Genomic DNA, 18,573 nt, shown 5'->3' on the forward strand with positions numbered 1-18,573 from the left:
TTACCTATGTCTGCATTAAAGTGACTCCTGGTTTTAAAATGGAATGGGGAGCACCATAATGGAGTGGAACGAAGAGCACCATAATGGAGTGGAACAGGAAGCACCATAATGAAATGGAAAAGGGTGCACCATAATGTAGTGGAACAGGGTGCACTATAACGAAGTGGAACAAGGTGCACCATAATGAAGTGGAACAGGAAGCACCAAAATGGAGTGCAACAGGGAGCACCATAATGGAGTGCAACAGGGAGCACCAAAATGGAGTGAAACAGGGAGCACCATAATGGAGTGGAACAGGGTGCACCATAATGGAGTGGAACAGGGTGCACCATAATGGAGTGGAACGGGAAGCACCATAATGGAGTGGAACGGGAAACACCAGAATGCAGTGGAACAGGGAGCACTAAAATGAAGTGGAACAGGGTGCACCATAATGAAGTGGAACAGGGAGCACCATAATGAAGTGGAACAGGGAGCACCATAATGAAGTGGAACAGGGAAGCACATAATGGAGTGGAACAGGGTGCACCATAATGAAGTGGAACAGGGATGCACATAATGGAGTGGAACAGGGTGCACCATAATGGAGTGGAACGGGAAACACCAGAATGCAGTGGAACAGGGTGCACCATAATGCAGTGGAACAGGGTGAACCATAATGAAGTGGAACAGGGTGCACCGCAATGAAGTGGAACAGGGAGCACCATAATGAAGTGGAACAGGGAAGCACATAATGGAGTGGAACAGGGTGCACCATAATGAAGTGGAACAGGAAGCACCATAATGAAGTGAAACAGGGAGCACCATAATGAAGTGGAACAGGGAGCACCATAATGAAGTGGAACAGGAAGCACAATAATGAAGTGGAACAGGGAGCACCATAATGAAGTGGAACAGGGAGCACCATAATGAAGTGGAACAGGGAGCACCATAATGAAGTGGAACAGGGAGCACCATAATGAAGTGGAACAGGGAGCACCATAATGAAGTGGAACAGGGTGCACCATAATGAAGTGGAACAGGGAGCACCATAATGAAGTGGAACAGGGAGCACCATAATGAAGTGGAACAGGAAGCACAATAATGAAGTGGAACAGGGAGCACCATAATGAAGTGGAACAGGGTTCACCATAATGGAGTAGAACGGGAAGCACCAGAATGTAGTGGAACAGGGAGCACTTTAATGAAATGGAACAGAGTGCACCATAATGAAGTGGAACAGGGGGCACCATAATGAAGTGGAACAGGGAGCACCATAATGAAGGGGAACAGGGAGCACCATAATGGAGTGGAACGGGAAGCACCAGAATGTAGTGGAACAGGAGCACAATAATGGAGTGGAACAGGGAGCACAATAACAGAGGAACAAATGGGGAACACCATAATGGATCAGACTGGAGAGCACCTTACTGGACTAGAATGGAAAGTGCATAGAAAGGAGAGTGACATACTGGAATAGAATAGAGAGTATATAACTAGAATGAATAGGAAATACCATACAGGAATGGAATGGGGAGTAAATAGTGCTCTTCACTGCACAAAAATGACAGCCAATATACCACTGTATGATATTATAGGAGCTAAGCCTGCAACTGGCACAGTAAGAAACCAGCAGAATAAGTATGAGCTCAGTATTCCAAAGCACTGGTCTTATATGACCAACATTTAAAAAAAAAAGAACTTAACTTTATGATTGCTTGCCTGCGAGTTTTAAAGTAATTAAGTGGTAAATATCTTGTTCATGGGGAAGGATGTATTAAACACTCGCTGCTAGTTAGTGCCCCGCATCAAGTTTATTACAAGGAACACTGAGTTACTTGTCACTCGGCAGGAATCAGCTCCCTCTTACAATTCTCCCTTTGTGTTTGCCATCCAGATGATTGCCTGCAGGTTGTGTAAACTGTAATTTGCTAAACACGGTTATCTTCCACAATAACTGATGTTAAACCAAATGTAACCTTGCAAATATTAAAGGTGATGTAAACCCCAAAACACAAGCTTCCTAAAGTAAAAATCATTCTAAGCACCTATCCAATATATCTTAATCACAAATTGGAAGTTTTAGGGGATTATTTATTAAAGTCTGAATGCCAAAAACTCGAAAAATACGATTTCAAAAAAATCTTAGTGGGAAAAAAACCTCAAATTCTTTGAGAATTATTATACCCCGAGGAAAAGTCAGAATCTGAAAATTCGGCATCTCAGACCTGCTGAGGTTGTATATAAGTCAATAGGAGAAGTCCCTTTCCTATTTGGAAGTGGAATTAGCCAGAAAATCCGTCTATATTGGACATTTCAGGCAAAAATTTGAAAAATTCAGGCTTTCCAGGGAAAAAGCTCGTACAAATCGAACGATTCTGGAAAAAAAAATCATACGATTCGCTCGATCTGATTAAATTGTGCTTTTTTAATTATAAATAAGGTCAAATCATGGATTCTAGTTTGGTATAACTTTTTATTTAGATAATCACAAAAATTATGATTTTTGATAAAAAGGCCCATATAGTTATTTGTAAATGAAATAACTGCTAAGTAGTACTGGTATGGGATTCTTTATCTGGAAACCTGTTATCCAGAAAGCTTTGAATTAGCCATCTCCCATTTAAACGAAATAATTCACATTTTTCAAAATGATTTCCTTTTTTTTCTCTGTAATAATATCTTGCTTATCTTAAATTGTTACAAAAGGATCTAAGCACACCTGTCACGTATTCTGGGCTCTCTGCCAAAAGTCAATTATGTTTTAGAAATGTTGTATCTTTTTCAGGCTGTTCAGTGCAGGAAATCAAAGAGAAAGTCGGGACACTTCAGTAACAATCCGGGACTGCGGGCTGAGCTGTCAAAATCGGGACTGTTGGGAGGTACGCTAATTGAGCTTGTGTTTTGACACAATTTACACTCTGGTCGCTTTTAGCATTGCCAGATTAAGGGGATTATTTAATAAAATCGGAAAATTTCTGATTATTTTCTTATAACCACTTCTACCAAACTTCCATTTACATTTTTACTGTATTTATGATTGAATTAAAAAATCTGGTGCGGGAAAAGGCTTGCTAAATCATAAAAAATAGTTTTTTCCTGATTTGACAATTTATCGCCTGAAAACCACAAATTCTTTGGATTATTGTACAAAACCCAGCGCAGATCATAATATTTTCCAAATGTAAAAGGGAAATCTGCCACGGACTTTTACATAACCTCAGCAGGTTTGAGATGGAGCACATATATGGGACCTGTTATCAAGAATGCTCGGAACCTAGGGTTTTCCGGATAACAGATCTTTCCGTAATTTGGATGTTCAAACCTTAAGTCTATTAGAAAATCACGTAAACATTAAATAAACCCAATAGGCTGGTTTTGCTTCCAATAAGGATTAATTATATCTTAGTTGGGATCAAGTACAAGCTACTGTTTTATTATTACAGAGAAAAACGTAATACATTTAAAAAAAAAGGTGGATTATTTGAATAAAATGGAGTCTATGAGAGACGACCTTTCTGTAATTCAGAGCTTTCTGGATAACAGTTTTCCGGATCCCATACATGTTCTGTTTTAGAATTACAGAGAAAAAGGAAATCATTTTTAAAAATTTGGATCAGAGCTCAAAGCTAGGAAGGCTGGAAAGGGACCCTTAAGTCAACAGATCGTTAGCTCATAGGGTTAGTGATCAAATTAGGCCACGGCTCGACTGGTCATATGTGTCAATGATCTTCTATTAGGAGAACTGAACCATGAGCAGAATTCCACAGTACGTTTATTTTGATTAGGTAAGCAACGAATCCAATGTTTTGGATTCAGCTGAATCCCGGAATCCTTTTTAATTCCCTTGTTTTGTGACGAAAAGTCATGTGATTTCCCTTTCTGCCCCTAATTTACATATACAAATTAGGATTCGGTTTGACCAGGCACAAGAATACGGGCAAATCTGAATCCTGCTCAGAGGTCGAATCCTGGATTCGGCGCATCCCTAATTTTGATTCCATATTCGCATTCACCTTCAAGACAGTGGCATCAATTCCAAGCGACTCCAACTCATAACTCTTGTGGTACGTCCACATTTCATATGGGCAACGTCATCTGGAAATACCGTAATTAGTGGCTTCTTAACAGACTGCACGGAAAATGGTCCCTTACCAGTTCACTCTGGCAAATAAATTCTGCCCAAAGTACATGATCCCACAATAATGACTCTGCCCTGCGTGCATGATCCCTAGTTATTGAAATAACACACTGCAAAGTAAAGAGCAGCTATAAATGCAACAGATATTTTATTTGGTAATGAGCTCCAGATGAGGAATTAATTACAAATGTTCTGAGATGTCAGCACGTTGGCCAGGATAGGACAGGAGTAAGAAGATTGCGTGACTTTATCAATCCGGATACAAAAAGCCCTTCAACAATGTAATATACTGCGAGAGAACATACCGTAAACATTCAGAAATGAGCCTAAAAGCACAGTAACTTCTTGCATTGTATTACATATCCTAATTCCATATATATATATACCTGCAATGAGGTAAAATGTAGGCTTCAGATTCAGACCAAACTTGTTAAAATACTCTGTATTATTTGTGCGACTGGGACAGAATGCTCTGTTATACAGATAGCTAGAATCTCAGCTGCCATAAAGCAGGACAGGACTGCTGCTTACAATGGGGATCAGATAGGATCTGTGCAGCCACTGGGACAGAATGTTCTGTTATACAGATAGCTAGAATCTCAGCTGCCATAAAGCAGGACAGGCCTGCTGCTTATAATGGGGATCAGATAGGATCTGTGCAGCCACTGGGACAGAATGCTCTGTTATACAGATAGCTAGAATCTCAGCTGCCATAAAGCAGGACAGGACTGCTGCTTCCAATGGGGATCAGATAGGATCTGTGTAGCCACTGGGACAGAATGCTCTGTTATACAGATAGCTAGAATCTCAGCTGCCATAAAGCAGGGTAGGACTGCTGCTTCCAATGAGGATTAGATAGGAAATGTGCAATCACGGGGACAGAATGTTCTGTTATACAGATAGCTAGAATCTCAGCTGCCATAAAGCAGGGCAGGACTGCTGCTTACAATGGGGATCAGATAGGATCTGTGCAGCCACTGGGACAGAATGCTCTGTTATACAGATAGCTAGAATCTCAGCTGCCATAAAGCAGGACAGGACTGCTGCTTACAATGGGGATCAGATAGGATCTGTGCAGCCACTGGGACAGAATGTTCTGTTATACAGATAGCTAGAATCTCAGCTGCCATAAAGCAGGACAGGCCTGCTGCTTATAATGGGGATCAGATAGGATCTGTGCAGCCACTGGGACAGAATGCTCTGTTATACAGATAGCTAGAATCTCAGCTGCCATAAAGCAGGACAGGACTGCTGCTTCCAATGGGGATCAGATAGGATCTGTGTAGCCACTGGGACAGAATGCTCTGTTATACAGATAGCTAGAATCTCAGCTGCCATAAAGCAGGGTAGGACTGCTGCTTCCAATGAGGATTAGATAGGAAATGTGCAATCACGGGGACAGAATGTTCTGTTATACAGATAGCTAGAATCTCAGCCAAAAAGCAGGGTAGGACTGTTGCTTCTGGGCTGCCATTAATGAGCTAAGCTTAGGGAACGTCAGAAATCAACAAATAATTCAATTCTGATGCAGAACGCACTTAACCTGGTAGAACCCAACCCTTATATCTGGGATAGTATGTGTAGAATTTAAAGCCTAATTATTTGTTGAGCTTTAATTGTCCGTTAAACTTAACTTTAACTGCTGTTTTCGAGTCATGGATTCTTGCAGATTTTGTTGGTTTTTCAGGTATGTGAGGGAATGCCACAGGATGCGTGATCTGTCCTTTTGTGCATAAAAGATTGTAAAAAAAAAAAAAAAAAAATACTAAAATCACTTGCAGATTGCATACTTCATACAGCCCAAAAAAACTTTGGCAACAATACTCAATTCAAGCCAAACATGGACATTAGAAGAACACACAAAAATGAAAAATTCATGCTGAATAATATAAAGACAAATTGGAATATTAAAGTCATAAAACGCTTTACAAAAACCAAAATCGGGAAAGAATGTTGAGGTTAGAGATTAATAAGGATGAGCTTTTGTAGTTTGGTGATATGAAAAATCACAGGTTGGCTGGATTTCCCTCTAAATAAATCAGTCAGTAAATGGGAAAGCGTCGCAGCGAGGAAACGATCCTTCTTTTCTCTGGGGAATGGGCCATAGTTCAATCCTGTCTCAGGGAAGGCTGCCATATATCCCTGCTCTCCCAATCACATCCGAAATGTGCAATTTTGTATGTATCCATTTCTTACACGTTTCTGCATAAAAAGGGCAGGGTTTAACTCTGAACATAGGGTTTAACTTACAAAATGATATGTTGTTCACCCGAAATTACAGATATGGGTATGTGTATATAGGGGAAACACTGAGCTGCGTCTACAGGGGTTAAGAACGATAACAAACACTATGATTTGACCTTATATATTATTAAAAGAATTTGATTTAACCAGTTGGGGTAAAAACTCAATAAAACAGAGCAAAAACCTGGATCGTTCAAGTTTTTTCCCGAATTGCTCGATTCGGGTATTTGGGCTAATTCCAGCGCAAACCACAGAAACTTCGAAATAGGATAGGGACCTTTGCCATTGACTTATTCAGGTATGGGACCTGTTATCCAGAATGCTCGGGACCTGGGGTTTTCCAGATAATGGATCTTTTCATAATTTGGATCTTCATACCTTAAGGGGCTGATTCACTATGGGTCGAATATCGAGGGTTAATTAACCCTCGATATTCGACTAGGAATTGAAATCCTTCGACTTATTGGGAGGGGCTGGGGAAGACCCAGCGGTCTTGGTACACATAGGTACCAATGACAAAGTTAGAGGAGGTGGTGAAGTCCTCAAAAATGATTTTAAAAAACTAGGTTCAAAGCTGAGGGCGAGGACTTCCAAGGTAATTTTCTCAGAGATATTACCTGAGCCACGAGCAACGCTAAGGAGACAGCGGGAGCGTAGGGAGATTAATGCGTGGCTAAAAGATTGGTGTAGGGAGGAGGGTTTTGGGTTTTTGGAGAACTGGGCTGATTTTTCAGTCGGCTACAGGCTCTTTGCTAGGGATGGGCTGCACCTCAATGATGATGGGGCAGCTGTTTTGGGAGAGAAGATGGCTAGAGGGTTGGAGGAGATTTTAAACTAGGTGTGGGGGGGGAGGGTTCAGTAAAAGATTCAGTGGTAGACAGGTTAGATGAGATAGTGGGCAAAGAAAGGGAAAATGGGGGAGGAGATTTGGCTAGGGATACTGTTAAGGATAGGGAGGACCACATGTCATATGTTCAATATGGTGCCAGTATTAAATGTATGTTTACAAATGCAAGAAGTCTAACTGGTAAAATGGGAGAGCTGGAGCTGCTGGTGATGGAAGGAAAATATGATGTGATTGGTGTGGCCGAAACATGGCTGAATGAGTCGCATGACTGGGCAGTAAATATCAGTGGCTATACTTTGTTTCGGAGGGACAGAGGCAATAGAAAAGGAGGAGGGGTATGTCTGTATGTTAGGCAGGATTTAAAAGCTCATATAAAGGAGGAGGTTGTGTTAGAAAATGAGGGGCCAGAAGTCGTATGGGTGGAGTTCTTCACCAATTGTAAAGAATCCAGCAAATTAATTGTAGGAGTATGCTATAGACCCCCTAATGTACGTGAGGAGGAAGAGACAAAGCTCCTAATGCAAATAGAAAAGGCTGCTAGTTTAGGTAAAGGAATGATAATGGGGGATTTTAATTACCCAGATATTGACTGGAGCAACGGTACTGCTAGATCAGTTAATGGGAACAAGTTTATAAACTTATTGCACGACAATTTTTTAGCACAGGTTGTTGAGGAGCCTACCAGAAAAAATGCTATTCTTGATTTAGTGATCTCAAATGACCCAGAACTTATAGCAAATGTGCAAGTCATTGAACCCCTGGGTAATAGTGACCATAATGTTATATCTTTTAATGTCTGGTGCAAAAAACAAAAATATACTGGGGCAACAAAAACCATGAATTTTGCCAAAGCTAATTTTAGTGCCTTGAGGGCTGCCCTACAGAGCATTGATTGGGGCATTAGGTTTTCAGCTAAAAACACAGAACAGAAATGGTTGTCCTTTAAAATGATATTAAATCATTACTGTTCTCAATTTATTTCCTTAAGGACTAAACGTAGCTCTAAGAATCATCCTGTGTGGCTTAATACAGGGGTAAAGATGTTAATGGGAAAGAAGAGAAAGGCATTTAAAAACTACAAATCTGTAGGGACAGAAGCTGCATTTAATGAATATAAACACTGTAATAAATGTTGTAAATCAGCAATCCGGAAGGCTAAGAAAAGAAATGAAGAGTTAATTGCGGTGGAGGTGAAAACTAACCCTAAAAAGTTTTTTAAATATATTAATAGTAAAAAGATGCAGGTTGAGAGTGTTGCTCCATTAAATAATGGTACCAGTATGGTTGTAACAGATACAGATAAGGCAAATGTGTTAAATCAGTTCTTTTCTTCAGTGTATACAATAGAGGAGTCTGGGTTCACAGGCTCACTTAATAACTGCACGAATGGTTCAGCTCAATCTAGTCAGTGGCTGACTCAGGATATGATTCAAAAAGCTTTAATACAAATTAATGTAAACAAGGCTCCGGGGCCTGATGGCATACACCCCGGGTTCTAAGAGAGCTTAGTTCAGTTTTAGACCAGCCCTTATTTCTGATTTTCTCAGATTCACTGTCATCTGGTATGGTGCCTATGGATTGGAGAAAAGCTGATGTTATTCCAATATTTAAAAAGGGATTACGATCTCAGCCTGGCAATTATAGGCCAGTAAGCTTGACATCTGTAGTGGGCAAATTATTTGAAGGCTTGTTAAGGGATCACATTCAAAATTTTGTCCTAATGAATGGCATTATGAGCAACAATCAGCATGGCTTTATGAAGGATAGGTCATGTCAGACGAATTTGATTGCATTTTATGATGAGGTAAGTAAGATTCTGGATAGTGGGGGGGCAGTAGATGTGATCTATTTGGATTTTGCCAAAGCGTTTGATACTGTGCCCCACAAACGACTGCTTTCTAAATTAAGGTCTGTTGGGCTTAATGAAGTCGTTTGCACATGGATAGGAAACTGGCTACAGGATCGGGTACAGAGGGTGGTTGTTAATGGGACATTCTCTACTTGGAGTAAGGTTCTTAGTGGGGTCCCCCAGGGCTCAGTATTGGGTCCACTTTTATTTAACTTGTTCATTAATGACTTAGGGGAGGGTGTTGTAAGTAATGTATCAGTGTTTGCAGATGACACAAAATTATCCAGCCCAATTAATTCCATCTAGGATGTGGCACTTGCAACAGGATCTTGACCAACTGGCAATCTGGGCAGCTAAGTGGCAAATGAGATTCAATGTTGATAAATGTAAAGTCATGCACCTGGGATGTAAAAATATCCACTTATACCCTTAATGGGACTGCACTAGGCAAATCCATTATGGAAAAGGACCTTGGAGTCCTTGCAGATGATAAACTTGGCTGTAGCAAGCAATGCCAGTCAGCAGCATCAAGGGCAAATAAGGTCTTGAGCTGTATTAAAAGGGGCATAGAGTCACGGGAGGAGGGGGTCATTCTTCCACTGTATAGAGCACTTGTAAGGCCCCATCTAGAATATGCCGTACAGTTTTGTCTCCATCACTCAAACAGGACATTATTGTATTAGAGAGGGTACAGAGAAGGGCAACTAAGCTGGTAAAAGGTATTGAAAATCTTAGCTATGAGGAAAGACTGGCCAAATTGGGGATGTTCACGCTGGAGAAGAGGCGCTTAAGGGGTGATATGATGACTATGTATAAATATATAAGGGGATCATATAACAATCTCTCTAATGCTTTATTTACCAGTAGGTCTTTCCAGCTGACACGAGGTCACCCATTCCGATTAGAAGAAAAGAGGTTCCGCCTAAATATTCGGAAGGGGTTTTTTACAGTGAGAGCTGTGAAGATGTGGAATTCTCTCCCTGAATCAGTTGTACAGGCTGATACATTAGATAGCTTTAAGAAGGGGTTGGATGGCTTTTTAGCAAGTAAGGGAATACAGGGTTATGGGAAATAGCTCATAGTCCAAGTTGATCCAGGGACTAGTCCGATTGCCATTTTGGAGTCAGGAAGGAATTTTTCCCCCTCTAAGGCAAATTGGAGAGGCTTCAGATGGGTTTTTTTGCCTTCCTCTGGATCAACTGGCAGATAGGTAGTTAATAAACAAAAAAAAAAAAAAAAAGGTTGAACTCGATGGACATGTGTCTTTTTTCAACCTTACTTACTATGTTACTATGGGGACTTTCCCCATAGGCTAACATTGACTTCGGTAGCTTTTATCTGCCGAACTAGGGGGTCGAAGTTTTTTTTTAAAGAGACAGTACTTCGACTATCGAATGGTCGAATAGTGGAACGATTTTTACTTCGAATCGAAGCGTAGTCGTAGTCGAAGGTCGAAGTAGCCCATTCGATGGTCGAAGTAGCCCAAAAAATACTTCGAAATTCAAAGTTTTTTTACTTCCAATCCTTCACTCAAATTTAGTGAATCGGCCCCTAAGTCTACTAGAAAATCATATAAACATTAAATAAACCCAATAGGCTGGTTTTGCTTCCAATAAGGATTAATTATATCTTAGTTGGGATCATGTACTAGGTACTGTTTTATTATTACACAGAAAAAGGAAATCATTTTTAAACATTTGTATTATTTGATTATAATGGAGTAAAGATTGCCTTTTTTGAGTGCCTACTCCAAAGAATTTTCGGTTGAGGGCTCAGGGTGGTGAGCAATCACTTACAAATTTGGAGACCCTAGTCTTATATTTATTATAATGTCATACTCATTCTCATAGAGGTCAATGGATAATTTTAGATGTTTTGTATGTGAAGTATTTTCCCTTAATCTCTGTTGTGCCCTTAGCCTTATAAGAGAATTAAAATTCAACAATGAATTCTAAACATTGAGGAGGGGTGTATAAATATTGGCACCCATAGAGCTCTATAGCTAACAAGAAACCCCCATCCACAGCTGTTCTCTTACCCCGGTGGGAAAGGGGGGTGCAAGTCAACAGGGCGGGAAGTCAGTGGGAGGGTTGGGATCGTAGTGCGCCGTAGTGATGTGCAGGTCAGAGTTTCCGACCCTAACCCGCCCTGCTAATACCCGCGCCCACCCGCACCCGCTTCCGGGGGTCCTTTTATAGACCCGCGCCAACAAAAGGGGCTGGGCGAGCAGACAAGACACTATAAAACAGGAACCCGGAAGTCGGATGCCGGCATTTGAAGGAGGCGGGCGGGGAGAGCCGGAGAAGAGCTCAACCCGCCCGAAACACTGCAAGGTCGACCTGAACCCGACCCGCGGGTAAACCCACGGGTCCCGCGGGTATCGGGTCGGCCGGCACATCACTAGTGCGCCGGGCCCCTCTGAAATTTTTTTTTGCAGGGGGGCTCGGCACACTCTAGTTACGCTGCTGTTGGAAAGAGATTCACCTCTCCTTGTCCTTTAATATAAAGGAGTTTGTCCCCTTTAAAACCTGCCATGGCCCTCCTGTTTTGTTATTGCTAAAAAGAAGAAACTGAAAGGTGTGGCCATGTGGGGGTGTGGTCAGGTAATATTTGGGATGCCTAACCAAACAGGATGGTAATGGCACTCAACTGCAGGGAAACCAGAAATGCAGAAAGCGAATAACGCAGGCTACTGTCAGTTAACGTTTGTAAAGTTCCTTGAAGTTACATTTTCTCTAACTGAGCAAACATTTTTTGGGGGGGGGTTTACGTCCCCTTAATTACAGCAGGAATAGTAGGTGGAGATAAACGAGAGAAAAGAAATCTTATTAAAGCCAGCAGATAAAAAGCTCACTGAGAGATACATTCCACTCCGCATTTAATAAAGGAACTGAAACACTGCCTTGTGATTGACTCGTGATACAAAAAACTGAACACTTTACAGCCCGGAAACAAATGGCAATTATTTCCATCCAGGAGAATTGTATATTATATTTGTAGACATGAAGGGCCCCTATAAACTATATTACTTTGTTTAGTATAAACTGGGGACAGTAGTGATAATACAGATTTACACAGGTTACACCCTAGTACACAGAGGCCCAGTATGGCTCTGCATAGGTTACACACAAGTATAAAGGCACCAGTAGTGACAGTGCATCTTTACACAGTAGAATACAGGGGCCCGGTATGGCTCTGCACAGATTAGACACTGGTATACAGATACCAGTAGTGAACAATATGGCTCTGCACATGTTACACACTTGTATAAAGGGGATAGTAACAAAAGGCTTTACATGTATAACACACAAGTATAAACGCACCAGCAGTGACAGTTCAGGTTACACAGTAGATAACAGGGGCCCAGTATGACTCTGCACAGGTTAAACACTAGTATAAAGGGGATAGTAGTAACAGTAGGCTTTGAGTATGTAGCACACAAGTATAAAGGTACCAGTAGTGACTGTACAGGTTACACAGTAGATTACAAGGGCCTAGTATAGCTCTGCATAGATACACACTAGTATAAAGGGGATATTAGTAACAGTAGGATCTGCATAGATACACACTAGAAAAGGGGATAGTAGTAACAGTAGGCTTAGAATGCGTAGCACACACGTATAAAGGTACCAATAGTGACAGTGCAGGTTGCACAGTAGATTACAGGGGCCCAGTATGGCTCTGCACAGGTTACACACTAGTATAAAGGCAATAGTAGGCTCTGCACAGGTTACACACTAGTATAAAGGCAATAGTAGGCTCTGCACGGGTTACACACTAGTATAAAGGCAATAGTAGGCTCTGCACAGGTTACACACTAGTATAAAGGCAATAGTAGGTTTTGCACAGGTTACACACTAGTATAAAGGCAATAGTAGGCTCTGCACAGGTTACACACTAGTATAAAGGCAATAGTAGGTTTTGCACAGGTTACACACTAGTATAAAGGCAATAGTAGGTTTTGCACAGGTTACACACTAGTATAAAGGCAATAGTAGGCTCTGCACAGGTTAAACACTAGTATAAAGGCAATAGTAGGCTCTGCACGGGTTACAAACTAGTATAAAGGCAATAGTAGGCTCTGCACAGGTTACACACTAGCATAAAGGCAATAGTAGGCTCTACACAGGTTACACACTAGTATAAAGGCAATAGTAGGCTCTACACAGGTTACACACCAGTATAAAGGCAATAGTAGGCTCTGCACAGGTTACACACTAATGTAAAGGCAATAGTAGGCTCTGCACAGGTTACACACTAGTGTAAAGGCAATAGTAGGCTCTGCACAGGTTACACACTAGTATAAAGGCAATAGTAGGCTCTGCACAGGTTACACACTAGTATAAAGGGGCCCAGTAGTGACAGTTCGGCATTGCACGGGTTACACACTAGTATAAAGGCAATAGTAGGTTTTGCACAGGTTACACACTAGTATAAAGGCAATAGTAGGTTTTGCACAGGTTACACACTAGTATAAAGGCAATAGTAGGTTTTGCACAGGTTACACACTAGTATAAAGGCAATAGTAGGTTTTGCACAGGTTACACACTAGTATAAAGGCAATAGTAGGGTCTGCACTGGTTACACACTAGTATAAAGGCAATAGTAGGCTCTGCACGTGTTACACACTAGTATAAAGGCAATAGTAGGCTCTGCACAGGTTACACACTAGCATAAAGGCAATAGTAGGCTCTACACAGGTTACACACTAGTATAAAGGCAATAGTAGGCTCTACACAGGTTACACACCAGTATAAAGGCAATAGTAGGCTCTGCACAGGTTACACACTAATGTAAAGGCAATAGTAGGCTCTGCACAGGTTACACACTAGTGTAAAGGCAATAGTAGGCTCTGCACAGGTTACACACTAGTATAAAGGCAATAGTAGGCTCTGCACAGGTTACACACTAGTATAAAGGGGCCCAGTAGTGACAGTTCGGCATTGCACGGGTTACACACTAGTATAAAGGCAATAGTAGGTTTTGCACAGGTTACACACTAGTATAAAGGCAATAGTAGGTTTTGCACAGGTTACACACTAGTATAAAGGCAATAGTAGGTTTTGCACAGGTTACACACTAGTATAAAGGCAATAGTAGGTTTTGCACAGGTTACACACTAGTATAAAGGCAATAGTAGGTTTTGCACAGGTTACACACTAGTATAAAGGCAATAGTAGGGTCTGCACTGGTTACACACTAGTATAAAGGCAATAGTAGGCTCTGCACTGGTTACACACTAGTATAAAGGCAATAGTAGGGTCTGCACTGGTTACACACTAGTATAAAGGCAATAGTAGGCTCTGCACGGGTTACACACTAGTATACAGAGGCCCTGCACACGTCACACAGCCAGAAACATTAGTATAAACAGTCACAACAAGAGTATGAGGAAATCAATGACAGTAGTATTGATGTTAGCAACATCATTGACCCCTCTCGGCTTCCTTAGCTCCCCTCCCCTTTTCCCAGCCGCCCTCCCCTCTGTCACTCACTGTCAGGCCTCACCAGGTAGAGCGGCGCGTAGATTTTGAAAGCCTCCTCCATGGCGCCCTGTGTGATCTGCAGGTAAGAGCCGAAGCATGACGGGTTCCACGTGTGACCGATCTCATAGCAGCTGTGCGGGATGGACTTGCTCAGGGCCGCCATGCTGAGGTAGAGGGAGGAGGAGGAGGAGTGGGATTCTCTCCAGTACAATCCGCGGCTCCGTCAGGTTACTCTCGTGCAAAGCCCTGGCAAGCTTGGGACGCCGGGAACGCGCGCGCGTGCTTGTGCCTCAGAGTTCAGCTGTGCCCGCGGACTCACTTATAGGGGCACATTTAGCAAAGGTCGAGGTGAGGTTTCCAATTGAAAAACTTTTTCAATTTCGAGCTATTTTTTGGGGCAGATTTATCAAGGTTTCGAAGTGAATTCGAGGGAATCTTCGAAGTATAAAAATTGGAAATTTGAAGTCATTTTTTGGATACTTCGACCATCGAATAGGATCCTACGACTTCAGCTTCGATTCGAAGTAAATGAGTTCGACCATTCGATAATCGAAGTACTGTCTCTTTAAAAAAACCTCGACTTCAATACTTCGCCAAATTAAACCTGCCGAAGTGCTATGTTAGCCTATGGGGACCTAGAGCACTTTTCTACGTTTTTGGAAGTCAAAGTAAAATCGTTAGCTGAAATCCTTCGAATCGTTCGATTCAAAGGATTTAATCGTTTTTAAAATGGATTTTACTTCGACCGCAGGATACCCAAATTTGATGAAAAAAACGTTGACATCGAAGTATTTCAATTCGATGGGCGAATTTCAAAGTATTTTTAACTTCGAAATTCGACCCTCGATAAATCTGCCCCTTTGTGTACTTCAACTAGGGAATAGTCCAACTTCGATTCGAATTTGAAAAAACGTCGAAATTCGAAGGTCGAATTTTTTTGAAGTGTGGTCTCTTTAAAACTTCGACTTCGACCATTCGCCACCTAAAAGCTGACAAAGTGCTGTTTTAGCCTACGGGGGACCTCCTAGTACCTGAATGGAGGCAATTAGGGGAGTTTGGGAGATCGAAGGTCAAAGTTCAAAAAAACTTCAAATCGAAGTACGATTCGAATTCGCCCCCAAAAAACCTTCGACCTCCATTCGGTCTTTTTGAATTCGAAGTTCGAAGGTTTTTTTTTTTAACTTCAACCTTTGATAAATATGCCCCTAAATGTTTACCCCAAATCTCATCATAGTTTCATTAAAAGTAGGGAGTCCCACTCTGACTCCGACTACACAACTCTGGTGGGGACAGCCTCACATATATGGGAACCACTAAGTTAGAAGTTATCTCTATAGTCTCTTGGTAAAGGATTACAGTACAAGTACTCCGAATAGATCCTTCTCAATGTAATGGCAAAATATTCAGGGGTCCAGGAAGTTTCCAAGAGAGTTGATGGCCAATGGCTCCAAGTAGCCTGCCACCTGAAGGTCCAAGGACAGAACAGGAAACAGAAGGCACAATATCTATTCATTGCACCAAATGAGTTTAGGGTTCTGTGTATAAGAAGCTTAAGGATCAGCATTGCTAGGCAATAAATTTGAGATTTGAACTTGATTGAAAAGTCAAACGAGTCAGGCACCAGTAAGTGTTCTCCCAGCACTGGATCACCAAAGTAAAGAAACAAATTATGGACTGCACTCAACTGGCAATATTATAACACTGACTATTTAATGAGGGCAATATGTCCGACCATATATTGTGATCAAATTGCCTTGGCATCAGTTTGTCTGGCATAAATTGGGCCATTGTGTCGCCACCACGCCATCTTTGAATTCTGCTGAGTAAATGATAATTGAGAAAATTACTCTAGTTCCTAATCTGCAAATGTAACTGTCCGTGCAACTTTACTAAATCATTGGATGGATCCATCAATCCTTTCTTTTCAAGGCAGGCAGACTCAAAAGAATCTAGCCAAAATTTCTTACACTTTTCTCTGAATTTCTCTCTGACACCTTCCTGCCTTGGGACAAGGACAATGCAACACTTTTTACTAACACCTTGGGCCTTACTTATCAAAGTCCGAATTTATCAGACTATTTTAATCAGAAAAGTCCGACCAAATTAGAATCCACAATTGGACCTTATTTATTATTAAAAATCACAATTTTTAGCTGAAACACTTTTATGGTGGGGGACGAGAAGAAAAAGGGGCGGGTGTGCCATCAAAAGGGGCGGGGCTATGCCGTAAAAAGAGGCGGGCCATGTTGCAGAGCTGTGTGACGTTGAAAAGGGGCAGGCTGCAGCACGGACCTGTGAAGGCAGATGACAACAGCTAAGTCTTAGAGGGGATTGGGGGCGGCCCGAGAGGGTCTTTTTAAGGGTATTACAATTTACCGGCAGCTACATTGCCAGTAAATTTGTAATTCCGGCCCCGGCCTTGGCTGGTGTTTTACCGGCTAGGCCGGTAAAATACCGGCCGGGTGGTAACCCTAGGTCTGACAGACCCGCTACAATGGGATAGAATCCAACAGCTTCATTCCCCTCTGCCTGGGGAAATGTTCAGGTATTTACAGATACAGCATTATTTGAAATCTAAATACAGGGAAATAGGTACATTCACCTGATCTTAGTTAGAAAGGATATGTATCTGTTACCCAAACTCAAAAGGGGTACTATCCCGGCCAGGGCCATCATCGGGGGCACAGGGGTTATTGCTGTACCGGGTGAAGTGGCGGAAAGACCCGAAGTCACGGAAACAGCAGAAATTGAAGTCCTGATGCGGCGAAAAGCCCCGTAGTCACGAAAACAGCTGAAATTGAAGTCCTGAAGCGCCAAAATGACCAGAATTCACGGAAACAGATGCTATTGAAGTCCTGAAGCGGTGAAAAGACCCAAAGTCACGAAAGGAGGCGAAGTTGAAGTCCTGAAGCCAAGAGTTCAATTCTACTGAACACCAACTTGTGTTTTGTTGTTTTTTTTTAATCCTCTGGCCACCAATTTAGTCTTTTAAAACTCTATAGGCCCCTGCCACCAATGTTTTTTGAAAAAAATATTTTCCTGGGCCCCAATTTTTTCTTTTTTAACTTGTATGGGGGCCCTGGCGCCAATGTTTTTTTTTTTTTTTTGACTTATAGGTGAGCCCTGGTCACCAATTATTTTTTTTAACTTATAGGGGGCCCTGACCACCAATTTTTTTATGGGGGGCCCTGGCTCCACCAGACAGGGAGGCACAGAGTAGCCATGGGTCCCATATCTTTTTTCACCAGCAGCCTTTGATAAATACACCTTTAAAAATCTCATAGAAATGAATGGAGATAGAGATCTTCACAGTCCGCAAAGTGAAATACTGCCTCTCTCCATTCATTTCTATGGGATTTTTAAAGGTGTATATATCAAAGGGTGCTGGTGAAAAAAGGGTGCTGGTGGAAATAACTAGATAAGGAGATAAATAATCACAGAAATAAAATCCAGAAAAAAAATAAGGAGATAAAAAAAATCCTGTAGAAGTGAATGCAGAGAGGCGGTATTTCACTCTGCGGACTGTGGAGATTTGATTGATAAATCAATTTGATTTGATAAATATATCCCTATGTCTCCGGCTTCTCTAAACTGTTATTACCCATTTTCCTCTCCTGTGATTATTTATCTCCTTATCTAGTTATTTCCCTACCTAATTAGAGAGCAGGGCACAGTTTGTACCAGGCCGGGTTGGCACAGAGTACCCGTGGGTCCCATATCTTTTTTCACCAGCACCCTTTATTTAAAAATCCCATAGAAATGAATGGAGAGAGGCGGTATTTCACACTGCGGACTGTGGAGATCTCTAACTTCACTCTTTGATAATTATACCCCATGGAGAGAGTTGAAGGAGGCACCAGATGGTATTGTTCTATATTATATTACACTGTTTGTTTACTGCACCCAATATGAACAGGAAATATTAACAATTGTCCTAATGTTAATTGTGATAACTATGAAACCTGGATCCGCAATTGGGAGAGATCCAGGAACTTACCATTGGAAACAACCTGAACTATCCCTTCCC

General features: G+C 41.7%; 1 protein-coding gene across 2 annotated transcripts in view; it reads right to left on the reverse strand.

The window, feature by feature from the left end:
• Nucleotides 1–14,826, reverse strand: part of tmem135.S (transmembrane protein 135 S homeolog) — a 235,215-nt gene extending 220,389 nt beyond the window's left edge. For both annotated transcript variants that reach the window (XM_018250370.2, XM_018250369.2), the window contains exon 1: nt 14,569–14,826. In XM_018250370.2, coding sequence (XP_018105859.1) covers nt 14,569–14,709 — 141 coding nt within the window. In that variant the 5' untranslated portion in view covers nt 14,710–14,826. The remainder of the gene's footprint in view (nt 1–14,568) is intronic.
• Between the last annotated feature and the right edge of the window lie 3,747 nt (nt 14,827–18,573).

This window comes from Xenopus laevis, chromosome 2S (assembly GCF_017654675.1).
Source record: "Xenopus laevis strain J_2021 chromosome 2S, Xenopus_laevis_v10.1, whole genome shotgun sequence".
Classification (NCBI taxonomy): domain Eukaryota; kingdom Metazoa; phylum Chordata; class Amphibia; order Anura; family Pipidae; genus Xenopus; species Xenopus laevis.